This window comes from Puccinia triticina, chromosome 8A (assembly GCF_026914185.1).
Source record: "Puccinia triticina chromosome 8A, complete sequence".
In the NCBI taxonomy this organism is placed as follows: domain Eukaryota; kingdom Fungi; phylum Basidiomycota; class Pucciniomycetes; order Pucciniales; family Pucciniaceae; genus Puccinia; species Puccinia triticina.
In genome coordinates, this window is record NC_070565.1 from 5,234,065 (window position 1) to 5,247,594 (window position 13,530).

Sequence of the window (13,530 nt, forward strand, 5' to 3'; positions counted from 1 at the left end):
TTGCTTGGCACGCATGCTCGCAACACTGCGTGGGCACTGCAAGGCCGCCGCACAACTAGGATCCCAAAGGCGCTTCGAGCCAACCGAGTCACTGTAATGCCCGGGGTATCGTTGGACGGTCTGCTTGGGACCATAACCCAGGTGGGATCCATGTGCCGCCTGGACATGGAATATTTCATTGAGACTGTACTGGTAAGTCCAACTTCCTTATCCCTCAGCTCGGTTTCTTCGGTCCAAATAGCCTGACTCTGGTATGTACCCCCAGATGCCTGCAATGAATCCGTTCCCGGGTTGAAACAGCATCCTGGTGATGGATAATGCTCGGATCCACCACGGCGGTTGGGTTGCGCAGATTTGTGCAGATGCAGGGGTATTACTCATGTACCTTCCAACCTACTCTCCCGACTACAACCCAATCAAAAAGGTATTCTCCGTCCTCAAGTCGCAATTGAAGCGAGCGCAGATTCTCACTGGAACCCACGCGGATGCGGAGATAATCAAGGAGTTTTCGCCCACGATTGTCACGCCGGATGTGATGAGAAGAATCTTCTTGGGAGCTGGTTACTCAGGCGGGGATTGAACTCAGGTACTTCCTGGTGGCTCCTCCCTCCACTACATGATTTCTTCCTCCCTCCACTATATGATTTCATAGTGTTACACCTCCTCCTATTTTGTATGTTGACAGCACACACTGGGTCCCTCATGTGTGTCTATGTTAGAGTTTTCACTCTATGTTACCCTCAATAGATATAAATACAATAACAATATACATTATTTCCTGGTCGCACGGAGTCAGATCACAGACACATCATTGGTTGTTTGGAGAAGGGGAAGACAAGGAGCTCCCGCGGTGCGCCTGGGGAGACCCCTGCACACACTTTGAGCAGGCCTCAAATCTGGATCTCGCAGTTGAATCTACGAGCCTGCGGCTCCACAGTGCGGGGACTTAGCCGGAATTTGAATCACTCAGTGGATCTTGCAGTTGAATCTACAAGACCATGATTTTTGGACATGGGTTATTAGGCTCTATCTGGTGAGCAATTAAATGCATGAGTCAACCAGAACTTTATGATGAATTGCATAAAGGATCTGGGCCTAACTCGAGTGAGATACAACTAGGGACCAAGTGCCATATTAGGAAGTATGTGAAAGAAGATATTGCACGCATGGTGCTACTTACCACGGCAATCGCGCCGATTTGCCTGGAAATTCACTCAGATCTCCTGAGTGGGCGCGACCTTGGAGCGCAACACAGCCAAAGGCAAGGGCTCAGACTCTTCATCGGAGTTGTCTGACAAATCGTCGGTCATGTCATCCTCCGCAGCCGCTTTTCTGAAGGATTCCTCGGCCGACGGCGTGTTTGAAGAGGTGGGGTGGCAGAAGGCCGCAGGTCGGCCGCCAGCCTCCGCAGCCGCTTTTCTGAAGGATTCCTCGGCCGACGGCGTGGTTGAAGAGGTGGGGTGGCAGAAGGCCGCAGGTCGGCCGCCAGCGGTGGATTGCGGGCCAGAGACAGCCGTCGCGGTTGTCCCAGCGCGGTCCTGGGCCCCCGGCAGTGCGTGAGTGCCTGGAGTGGCCCCGCTGACCTGGTCCAGGGCGCTTGGAGTGCCGACGTTGACTCGGTCCTGGGGGATTGCGCGTGGGGTCACAGCGTCATGAGCGGGCAGTGTGTGAGTGGGGATCAACCATCTGGCCCCCTTCATCAATTGGGACGCCAGGGGCGCAGGAAAGTTGAGCTTGGCTAGGGCGATCGTAGAGGTGTCCAGGAAAAAATCCCAGCGACCGATGTGGTGCAGCTTGATTAAGCCCCGCGGGAGTGGGTCGTCATTCGGGACGTTGCACATTTGGAGGAATTCCTCCAACTCTAAACGTCTGCTGGCTTCATTCATTCGCAGATGGGAGCTTGGGGTCGTCATGCTGATCCAAGAACTAGCCAATGGCGATCTGGGCGTCGGGACCTTGCGACTGCGTGCGAACCTTGGCGGCAAACGGTCTCGCCCAAAGTTGAGCCGACTCATGGTCTGCGCTATGCCTTCCGCGGCGGGGCTGTGAGGCATCTTGCGAGCGGGTGACCGATGGATCCCAGAGTTGATATCTGAGGGTTGCATGACTTCTACATCTGAGCTTGCGTCACGAGTTTGACGGGACTGAATGGGTGGCCAAGACTGCAGCAGGGTACTCGGATTCCAAACTGGACGTCTCCTGATCCTCAGGATAGCCCCCAAGGTCCTTGAAACCGGTCAAGTCATACCGGAGGGCAGGCCCCGCACTTGCCCCAAGGGACCGCTTTGCCGGGGACTCCGCACGTGCAAGGGAACCTGCGCCAGTTAGCAATTGAGCGCCAGGGGAAGGCACGCTAGCCGCCGACTTAGACTCCGAGGCAGGGACCCAACGGCCGGGGAGGACACGGCCTGCGGACGAGACTCGCACTGGAGTAAACACTAGGCCTGCCTTCTCGGTTTTCGGCCCCGCGGCCGGAGCAGACAACACTGACAACTTCCTGGATGATAACAATTCGGCGGGGGTCCCAGGATGGGCGGCCGACTTTGAGTGAGACGTCGCCTGGCCTGGGGTTTCCGACGCCCGGGCAGCTTGCAATTTGGCAGGGGAGGCAGCAGACTTGTGCTTGCTGAGGCGCGCGTCTTGTTTAACCGCCAGCTCGGCAAGGGTGAACACGGGACGCTTATCTTTCGTGAATTCAGGGATGTTGGGGGGGTTGTCCTGGTCTATCCCGGGGATTTTATGAAGCATACAGCGACTCCACTTTGTTAACCCGTCACGAGTCACGCGGATTGAGGTGCCTGGGTTTTTCGGGTCTTTGATTCTCATCGACTCGGTGTTCACGCCGTACTTCCCAGTGATGTACACATGGAGATCAGCCGCGATCCGGATGCGCTCTTGTTCATTGACATTGGCGAGCGGCTGTCGGATGGGAGGGACAATCTACCTGGTCAGTATGGCCTAACCAAGCACCTGAGGCTCCACATCCACGAATAATGTCTTACATTGACCGCCACCCAAGCCTGGGAGCGTTCCAGGGCCAATCGCGTGTCATCAGGGCCATAACTCATTGCCAGAGCGTCCTGCTGGGCCCTTGCCTGAGGAGACAGGCACGTTAGCCACCCACCGGGGTCAATGGGAAATGAAATTGCAGCACTCACCGCCTGTTCAGCCTTCGCTTTTTTCTGTGGGTCCTGCATGACTACCTTGATTGTCAGTTGGGCAGTTGGGCTGGCCAGTGCTTGCTCGACAAACTCCGCCAATTGGGCTGCAGAGGAGACCATAACGTTTTTCCCCTTTGCAAATTTCTTGTTTTTTGGTATGATGAACTGCCACTTGAGTAGCTTCTCCTTCTCCATCTGATGGAGATGAGCCCCCAGGAGCGGGACTATCTTGTCGAGTCCGTCGATACAGTCCTCGATGACTTTGGGCCAAGTCATGTGCTGCAGGATCGTCTTCAAGACCGCCTTGTCATCGCTGACCACCCGCTCCCAAGGTTTTGCACTGGCCGCGGTCGTGTTCCAAGGATTAACTTGGGCAATCTGGCCTGCCGCAGACAACTGGTACACGTGGTGATCGAGGTTGATGATCCGCGGGGCCGGCGGGCGCCTGGAGTCCAATACTGGAGCCACAGCTGCCTGGCGGGGAGGGGCGCGGCGAGTCGTGTTGGGACTGGGACCTATGCTCTCGGGATCGTCTCGGTTCAGGATTGACTGTTCATAAAACATCTTGCAGGCATCAGCCTGAGAGTCTGGGGGCTGACTGGGTCCGAGGTACGACTCTTGTGGCTCGCCATGCGCATTGGCGAAAGGCAGCGGATCCATCCGGCTGGTGAGCGTAAAGAATTTGTCGGTTACTTCGTTTTCGTTGGACTGATGCCAAAAACACAAAAAAACCTTCAGCTGTTGCCCAAATGTGCAGGGTACAGTATGATGGAAGCAAAGGTATGTACATACCATGGTTGCAACTGTGCAGCTGGCCAGGAACCGGTGGGTGACAAGAAGGAAGATGGGGATTCCTAAATCCCGGAGGGGGGGGATCAATCCAATCAGCTCTCAAGGTGATTGGACGGCAGGTAAGAGGGGCGGGAAGGGAGAAACACTCACCGGTATTGGAAAAGGTGATTTTTGGAGTCGGGGATCTGAATGGGCTGTTTGGCGGATGGTACCAACTGGGGGGGAGAAGAAAAAATGATTGGGTCAGCTGTCCGGGTGAATGGAGAGCAGGGAAGAGGGGGGGAAGGCTTGGAGCGAAGGGAGAGGGTGGTGAGGTACTCACCGGTATCGGTATTGGCGGATTTGAGGCGGTTTGGGTTCCGGTTGGGCTGGCGGGTGGATGGTTCCTGCGGATGGTTCCGGCTGGCTGGTGGGCGTTTCCGGCGGCTGGGCTGTGGGTGGGTCCGGATGAGCGGGGGGGGCAAGGAGAGTCGGGGGGCATTTTCGATGGGGAGGGGGTAGGGGGTATGGGAGAGATGGAGAGAGGGAAGGAGTGCAAAGATGAGAATGTTTGGAAGGATACAGGGCAGGTGGCTTAAATGGAAAATTTTGTTGGTCGGATTTTCAGGCTGCCGGACCCGCAAGCTTTTTGGTTTTGGCTGTACTGTGTTGTCCATCTTTGCAGTGTATGAAGTCGAGCGGATTCTGCTTGATTGCGGCCGGGAGGCGATCCGCAGAAGCCAGCAGGTGATCGCGGGTCGGACTGCCCCCGGCGATGTTCCCAGGGTTGTTCCGCGGGTCCGTTAGCGCGCAAAACAGGAACCCGGGCGGCCAGAGTTCGCCCCCGAACGCCCAGTTGCGGCTCTGTTAGAGCATCCGCATCGGTTGCGGATTAAGGGAGGATTAGCGTAACTAATCCTCCTCGGCAACCGCATTGGGTCCGATTTAATCGGACTAAAATCCTCCCGGGAGTACAATTTGGAGTAAGCGGGAGTAAAGTTACTCCTTGCTAATCCTGGGAGTAAGCGCTGCATGCATATTCACATGCATGCAGACACTCCTCCCCACCCAAAAGTATGCACCAAACACAGCTTACATAAGCTGTAGGTGCATACCACATACTTACACAGCTTTTTATCCCGCACCAATGCGGCTGCCGGCCGGGATTAGCGCTAATCCGGGAGTAAGCAGATCTGTTACTCCTCGAGTTACACCCGCACCGATGCGGATGCTCTTAGAGACTGTTGGAATTGGCGAAAAAACCTGCCGCAAAAAATACTGACTCTGGCCGGGCTCGAACCGACGACAACATGCGGGCACGACGCGACTTGTTAAGCATGTGCTCTACCAACTGAGCTACAGTGCCAAAGGGAATCCCGATGACCCCAAGCCATCAACTCGGGTATATATTCTGACGAACTACGCCTCCTCAGAGGATTGGAGAAACACCCACCACATTTTTTCATGAATTCAGTCAAAAGCTGTTTTCAAGCTTGATGAGGACTCAGACTTAATTACGGTAACTTCAACTGCCCATTCCTTACACCCAAGCCTTCCATGGACTGTGTTTTGCCTCGGACACGGAGGCCGGGCACCGGTTTCATGAACACATCATGAACACAGGGTTGCCTTGCAGAGCACAGTCCCAAAGGCATCCACAGTGGCCAACCGTAAGACACACAGAATCCTGCCTATGTCTTGCCTTTTTTGAGGACGTGTTTCTTGCATACACATGTACAAAAAAAGGGGGGATTAGGTTGCATTTCCAACTCAAATGAATAATCTGGATAAATATCATGAATAAAGGTATGCATGCACAAGAAAGGGAAAGAAGAAAAGCAATGTGAATATGTATGATTTAGAGGAACAACCTTCACCAACAACCCCAAGCTGTTTTTTTATTTATTTTATCTTTTTTTTGTGGATGGGTGGAGTATCAACAGTTGTACAATTAGGGTAGAACACGTCCACATACGCATGTATCTGCCCTAGCCTCTCTCCTCCGCTCTCTTGTCGAGGCAAAAGCGGGGCCAGCGCGCCGGACGTGGTGTTCATTGTAATAATAAAGTATCTTCTTTTGAGTATAGGATCATCAACAACATTCACGTAACATAACATAGAGCGATAGGAATCTGTGTGCACACATATGAATCATATATGTATATGAGTAAAAACGAGACGGTAAGTGGACGGCTGTGAAAGGAAAAGTCTTTTTGGTTGTTTGTTTGTTTGAGGTTGGGGGTTTTGAGATAGTAGGCAACAGTCAACAGGCAGGAAAAACATTTTTTTTGTGTGTGTCATGATCTGTGTGTTTGGGGTTTTTGTTGGGAGGAGGTAGGAGCAGTAGAAGACGAAACGAAAAGAGAGGGAACTATTTTTGGGGGGGTTAGGGGAGTTTTTCTGTGATGATTCTAAGTACTGAAGGAGAGGAAAGAAGGAGCGAGTCAGATGCGACAGCCAGCGAGTCTGGGGACGACGAGGTCGACGAGGGGATCGGCTTGGGAGTCGATGGCCGGGGGAGAAGGGGAAGAGGGGTACGGAGGCGGCGCAGGTTCGACGAGTTTGAGGACGAGTCGGCCGTCGAGACAGGCGGCGAGTTTCCGGGGATCGATGAGCATATCGGAGGGCTGGCGATGGAGGGGGCTATCGAGGCTGGGAGGGTCGGGCGCCAAGGCGGCGCAGACCATCCACCAGAGCCGCCCGGCCAGCAGCCCGTCTTCAGAGCCGCTCTCCCTGCCCTCGTCCACCGGTCCCCGCCGGCCACCACCCGCCTTCTCTTCCAAGGCTAGCTCAGCCGGGACGCTCGGGAACAGCTTCCAGCCGGGACCAAGCACGGCGCGCTTGGCTGGGGTGGCGTGCTCGAGCTTCTGCTCGAGCAGCGCTTGGGGCGACTTCCCTGGCTCCTCCTGCTCGTCGTCGTCGTGGTTGTTGAACAAGGTGCGTCCAGAGCCAAGTAGGCCCTTGTACACGTCGACGGAGACGTCGGGGATGAGCCTGGAAGGGAAGAGTCAAGGTCAGTCTGGAGATCAGCGAGGCAATGAGAGGAGGGGACGGGACGGACGTGGTGTGGACGCCGACGTTGCCGCCGCCGGTCATCCCGCCGACGCCGTTGAACGGCTTGCGGGTGTGGCTGCCAAGGTCCTTGTGTAAGTTGGGCAGCGGGATCATCGCATTCGTCTTAGCGGATCTCAAGCGGGGCGAGGCGGGCAAGGCGCTGGTCGATTGGCCAGCGGAGGCGTTCGATCCAGTCGAGTTGTTGTTGTTGTTGTTGTTGGGCAGGGTGGTGGGGGAGATGGAGCCGAGGGACATCTCCTCGATCTTCTTCATCAGATCGGACCACTTCTGTTTGAGCTGTTCGACCTGGGACTTGAGTTCCTTGTTCTCGTTCTGGGCTGCGCCGAGGTCGTTGTAGAGGGCCTCGATGGTCTGGTCGCGCTGGGCGACCTGCTGCTCGAGGGCGGAGATGTGCTGTTTCCGACGGTGGCGGAAGTTGCGAGCACTGATCTTGTTGCGCAGCTGGCGTTTCTCCTTGCTGCTCAGCATCTTGTACTCCTCCGCACTCGGCTTGTCCTCCCACTCGGGCACATTGACGAGCGGATGGGAGTGGGAGAGCGTGCGTTTGTGGGCGCTGGGGGCGGGGGAGGCGGGTGTGGGTTGTTGGCCGAAGGTGATCGCAGAGGACGAGCGGGAATGTGTGGCTCTGAGGATCGGGGAGCGTTGGTCGTCCTCCTTCTTGAACGATGAGGGGGATCGTCGAGGGAGGGTGATTTTGAGCTCGGGGTGTTTGGTGCTCAGGGGGTTGATCTGGGGGGTGGTCGAAGCAGAACTGCTGCTGCTGTTGTTGTTGTTGTTGTTGTTGGATGGATGATGGGGCGGGATGGAAGCCGAGAGCAGGGCTGGATCCAAGGCGTAGGTGGGGAAGTGATCGGCTGGTCGTTCGAAGGGCAGGGCGAAGTGGCTTGGCGTGGTCTTGGTGGCTGCTGAGTGTTCGGAGTCATCGGAGAGTGAGGCTGAGGATGAGGGGGGGTAGCTGAGGATGGTTGAAGGGTCGAGCGAGAGGATGGGCTGGTTGTTGTTGATGAGTTGCTGCTGCTGTTGTTGGGTCTGGTCGAGTGTGAAGTGGAGGGGTTCGAATGCGAATCTGGATGGGCGGCAGGGTCAGTGTTTGCCTGGGTGCGGCTGGGCTGCTGCTGCTGCTTACCGCTGGCTGTCGAAGTCGTTGCTGAGCAGTCCTCCGATCTCCTCGTCTGCCTGGTCGAGGTTGAGCCATTCGTTGATCGAGTCCATCCTGTTGGTGATGGTGATGGTGTTGGGGTTGATGGTGATGGTGTTGGCTGGCTTGAGCGTGGGCTTGGGCGGCTGGGGGTGATTACCTCAGCATCTGCACAGCATCCACTTTCCCCTGCACGTCCGCCGAGCCACGCACAATTTCAAATTCAGATTATGTATCATTTCAAATCACATCCCAACCCCAAAAACTGGATTCCAAGTCAGGATAATGCTTACTCCAGCACTCATCCCAACAAGTTGCCAGCACTCTGCAGCAGAGCCTGTCAGCTTTTTTGGCAACAGACCCTGAGATAATAAGAGAAAGGATCCCTCACATTTGTTATGGGGGGGTTAATAAGCCTACCTGGTTTTTCCACATTTCTACCAGCTGGATTTTGTGTACTCCCTTTTTTTATATCTTTGTTACCATACCAGTAACAGTCTCAGAAAAACAGACCCTGCATTTTGATATGTGCAAGGCGCAACAAAAGTTGTTACCATTAAAAATGGGGCTTGATTGATCAACTTCCAGAAATCAAAATTCCAACTCCCAAAAGTATTGGATGTTGCAAGGACCATAGCTTGGTGTCTGGATCCAGTCCCCAGGACCAATAATTGGTCCTGAGATTTTTTGAGAGCCAGAAGTTGAATTCAAAAACAAACAGAAAAATTGAGATGCAGAGTGTTGAGTTGTCTGTTAGTCTGCCACCATGATGTATCACCACAGTATGGAGGGCTGTTGGATTGACCCATGAGCACTACCAACCAACCACCCAGCTGGCAGCCACAAGCGTCTGCAGCCTAGTTGCAACCTCCAGCAAATGGGTGACATAAACCGGATTTTGTCGCGCTGATGTAATCCAGATTCCAAATCAAACTTGCGCCCTGGGTGTGTCATCACCTGTTGTGGATTTCTTCACCTGCCATTCTTAGTGGCAGGTGCAAGTGGAATGCACGACCCCCTTGATGGCTGGTGCTAACCGGTCATCAATACACACCTCCCTTGATGGCCCGTCTGTACCAGCCATCAAGAGGAACACACAACACTCTTTATATTCTCAATGGCCGCCACTGACCGGCCATTGAAAGGTGATACACATACCCCTTGGTGGCCTGTCAGTACACCGGCCATCAAGACAAAACACTAAGCTCTCAATGGCCTGTAATGGCCGGCCATCAAGAGCAAAACACTCTTGTTGATGTGTATACACATCACCCTTGATGGCTTGTCAGTACTGGCCATTGAGAGGAACAAAATACACTCTCAATGGCCTGAAATGACTGGCCATCAAGAGGACATACATACCCCGCTCAATGGTCTGTCAGTACTGGCCATTGAGAGGAATATACTACACTCTTGATGGCCTGCGCTGACTGGCCATTGAGAGTCCAGAGCTTTGCTCTCAATGACCAGTTGGGTCAATATACAAGGTGTACATGTCCTCTTGATGGCCAATCATTTCAGGCCATCAAGAGTGTATTATGTTCCTCTCAATGGCCGGTACTGACGGGCCATCAAGGGTGATGTGTATACACATCAAGAAAAGAGCTTTGCTCTTGATGGCCAACCAGGATGGGCCATCAAGAGGTTAGTGTTTTCCTCTCAATGGCCGGTGTACTGACAGGTCACCAAGGGGTATGTGTATCACATTTTGATGGCCGGTCAGTAGCGGCCATCGAGAGTGTAAATATTACTTTACTCTTTCTGGCCGGTACTGACCGGCCAACGAGAGAGTGTAGGGTATTCCTCTTGATGGCCGGTACAGACGGGCCATCAAGGAAGGTGTGTATGTCCCCTCAATGACCGGTTAGCACCGGCCATCAAGGGGGTTGTGCATTCCACTTGCACCTGCCACTGAGAATGGCAGGTGACAATATCCACAACAGGTGACGACACACCCAGGTGAAAGTTTGATTTGGAATCTGGATTGCGTCAGCGCTACAAAATCCAGATTACGTCACCTGTTGTGGTGCTCCATTCCAAGCCATAAGTGGTATTTTAGTATCTTCTTTTACATATATTCATCATTACACTGCTCATTACCCCATAAACATTCACAAATACCTCATTATTACTCCATATTCAGATTCTACGCCTCATTTCACCTATAGTCACTCATACATAGTACCCCTTTATCTTCAATGGTTCAATAGTTATAGAGGATATAAGACTTACAGAAAACCTACAGTCTTCAGTAGTTACAATACTCATTTCATTAGTAACTTACTTGAATCATTACATTACATTCTTTTCACAGATATTTTCTCGCATACTAAACTCTTTACATACATTACTCATTATGTACTATGCCTATTGTACACATTACATCATTGGATCTGTGCTTATCTCTTTCAGTAGTGCTCACCATTACAAGTTGTTACTATGTTCACCTCACCTTCCCTATTTGTACAGTCTTTTATTTCCATAGACAGAACTCTTCCCCATTTGTACAGTCTTTATTCCCATAGCCAGAATTCCCCCACTGTCTGTGCTCATCCCTCCTTAACACAAGAACTGTCCTTCCCCCCCTCACTTGTACCTAGAGATCGCCGAGTGGAACCGGGTACCCGTGGCAGGTGCGGGTACCTGCGGTCATTTTGGGCATATACAGATACCCAGACTCGGACCCGGCACCCGTAGGGCGGCACTGCCAGTATATTTGGCTGGGATGAAGTCATCCCAGTTTAAGTGGGTTGCACTCAACCAATTTAAAACGGGTTGATCCCATCCAATGAAATATAAAACCAAGGGGGGTACCTTGGATTTATATTCCATCAGTTGAGATCAACCAAGTTTAAATTGGTTGAGTGCATCCCAGTTTAACTGGGATAACATCAACCCAGCCAATTATGTTGGCAGTGCGGGTACCGGCGGTACCCGTGCGGGTATCACGGGTACCGCCTACAATTCAACCCTCTAGCCGGTCTATGCCGGCTTCGAGGGTGGTGTAACCTCTTGATGACCGACACAGGCCGGTCATCAAGGGTGTATATACCCTCTCGATGTCCGGCACAGAGCGGACATCGGGAGGGTGTATGTACATATGCCCTCTCAATGTCCGGTCTGTGCTGGACACCGAGAGGGCATACAGTCTCGATGGCACAGACGGACATCGAGAGGGTGTGTGTTTACCCTCCCAATGTCTGGTCTGTGCCGGTCACCAAGAGTCTACACCACCCTCGAAGCCGGCATAGACCGTCATCAAGGGTTTATATACCCTCTCGGTGCCCGGTCTGGGCCGGATATCGAGAGGGATGTCTGCGTGTGAGTTCTTGATGTCCGGTCTGGGCTGGACATCGAGAGTGTATGCCCTCTTGGTGTCCAGCACAGACCGGACATCAAGAGGGCATATGTACATACACCCTCCCGATGTCCGCTCTGTGCCAGACATCGAGAGGGCATATGTACATACACCCTCCCGATGTCCGCTCTGTGCCGGACATCGAGAGTGTATGCCCCCTTGGTGTCCAACACATACCGGACATCGAGAGTGTATGCCCCTCGGTGTCCAGCACATACCAGACATCGAGAGGGCATACATACACCCTCTCGATGTCCGGTCTGTGCCGGACATTGAGAGTGTATGCCCTCTTGGTGTCCAGCATGTGCTGGACACCAAGAGGGTTAGGTTACGGGGGCGGCCATGATTGTGCTGCAAAAGGTCGTCCGCGACTGCTCGTCTCCAGACCTTTTGCAGCGGGTACCTGGACGGGTACCCGCCATCCAAAATTTACATACCCGGACCCGCACACGGCACCCGCCGGCGGGTACCCGCCCACGGATACCGGGTACCCCCCATGGGTACCCAAGGGCAATCTCTACTTGTACCTCATGAGAGAGATTTTTATACAGAAATTATAGCAGAAAATTCCTCATCACCCCATTGCTTATTGAAATCATTGCTATTGCCATTGAACCCATTGATATTGAACATTACCCATTGAACCCCTGAAATCACCATTGCTATTGAACCATTGCCATTGCTTCCCCCTCTTCAATCATTGCCTCAACCCTCTCATCCTCAGTAGTCAAGCAGTAGTTAAAGCTCATAGTACTAGCTCCTAAGATCAAGTAGAAATCAGCCACACCTTTTCTTTCTTTTTCTTAGTGTTACTCTCATCCCCTCAGCATTAGTCAGGAAGGCAGCTTCATCAGCACCCTTGCATAGCTTAAATTAGTACTAGTGTTGCTATCCATCTCCCTTCCAAGCTCTATTCCCCCCTTTGAGTAGTTCCACACTGTTTGCTGGCGGTGTTGGTAAAGGCATCACTCTAGTATGTGTCTCAGCATAGCTGAGGTCGTGAGTTTGACTCTCACCAGACACATCTTCATTTCACAGTCTCTAAGACTACACAGAGATCCAATCATGTACGTAATAAATGACAAAAAAATTCATAACTCTTCACTGGAGGGCCCAAAGTTTAACAAGAATTAACAGTAGGAAAAAAGGCCCTCTGAAGAGCACATGTCTGAAACCTTTTCATTTTTGTTATCTTATTGCTATCATTAAGTTCAATAGTGGCTTTCAAAGTAGACCTGCACATGCACAATTTCAATTTGTATAGCCCAATTTGGCAAGGACACTTTCATGCACAATGTCAACTGGCAAGTCAGTATTCAAAATTTGAGTTGAAGACTGGCTTGCTGTGCCATGCAAGTTGGCCCCATCTGGCCCAGTCAGTGCTCACCGTCACCCATCATCACCAAAATCACTCCCAAGAAGTCAACCATACTGAGATATGGTATCAGTATGCTTGTGCTTTAGTATGCTTCTACTCTATACAACCACAACTTAGCCTATAGTGTGTATCTATATAGCCTGGTTTTCCTCTTGTCTGCCATCTTTCCTTGCTGAATGATCATTACACCTTGACTCATTGTGCTCAACAATGTCCATGACATCTTGTCATCTCTCTTAGATCCTGTGTCACCCACATTACCCTCAACAAACCACAATGCACCCACCCAACTGAAATGACTCTGAAGCACAATATCACCCCTCACCTTGGTCACCACCCTTGGATCAAAAACTTCTGAATTTCAGCTACCAACCCCTGTTCTCACTGGAGTTGGGAATTAACATTGAAGGCTGATTCAATGATGGCTCAGAAGTCAATATGCAATTTGACTTGGATGACTGCATAGATTTACTTTGAATCCAACTGATATAGTTTATTTCTGAAAATGCAGAGGATTCTGGCTGAGATGAGAGTAAATTGTAGGTTTTTCTCTTCATCTTTTTAAGTATGAATAATTGAGGACCAAGGTTGATGTGGAGAATACTTGGATAATCCACAACTGAAGCCAGATGCATATATCAATTAGCCC

At 52.1% G+C, this 13,530-nt stretch overlaps 2 protein-coding genes across 2 annotated transcripts; both read right to left on the reverse strand.

The window, feature by feature from the left end:
- Positions 1–1,214: 1,214 nt before the first annotated feature.
- On the reverse strand, positions 1,215–3,956 carry PtA15_8A554 (uncharacterized protein; the record flags this gene model as incomplete). Its single annotated transcript, XM_053171995.1, has 2 exons — positions 1,215–1,622; positions 3,954–3,956. The coding sequence occupies 2 exons, from the start codon at positions 3,954–3,956 to the stop codon at positions 1,215–1,217; spliced, it is 411 nt and encodes a 136-aa protein (XP_053023203.1).
- A 2,420-nt stretch (positions 3,957–6,376) lies between these two features.
- Positions 6,377–8,219, reverse strand: PtA15_8A555 (uncharacterized protein; the record flags this gene model as incomplete). Its single annotated transcript, XM_053171996.1, has 3 exons — positions 6,377–6,926; positions 6,994–8,073; positions 8,134–8,219. The coding sequence occupies 3 exons, from the start codon at positions 8,217–8,219 to the stop codon at positions 6,377–6,379; spliced, it is 1,716 nt and encodes a 571-aa protein (XP_053023204.1).
- Between the last annotated feature and the right edge of the window lie 5,311 nt (positions 8,220–13,530).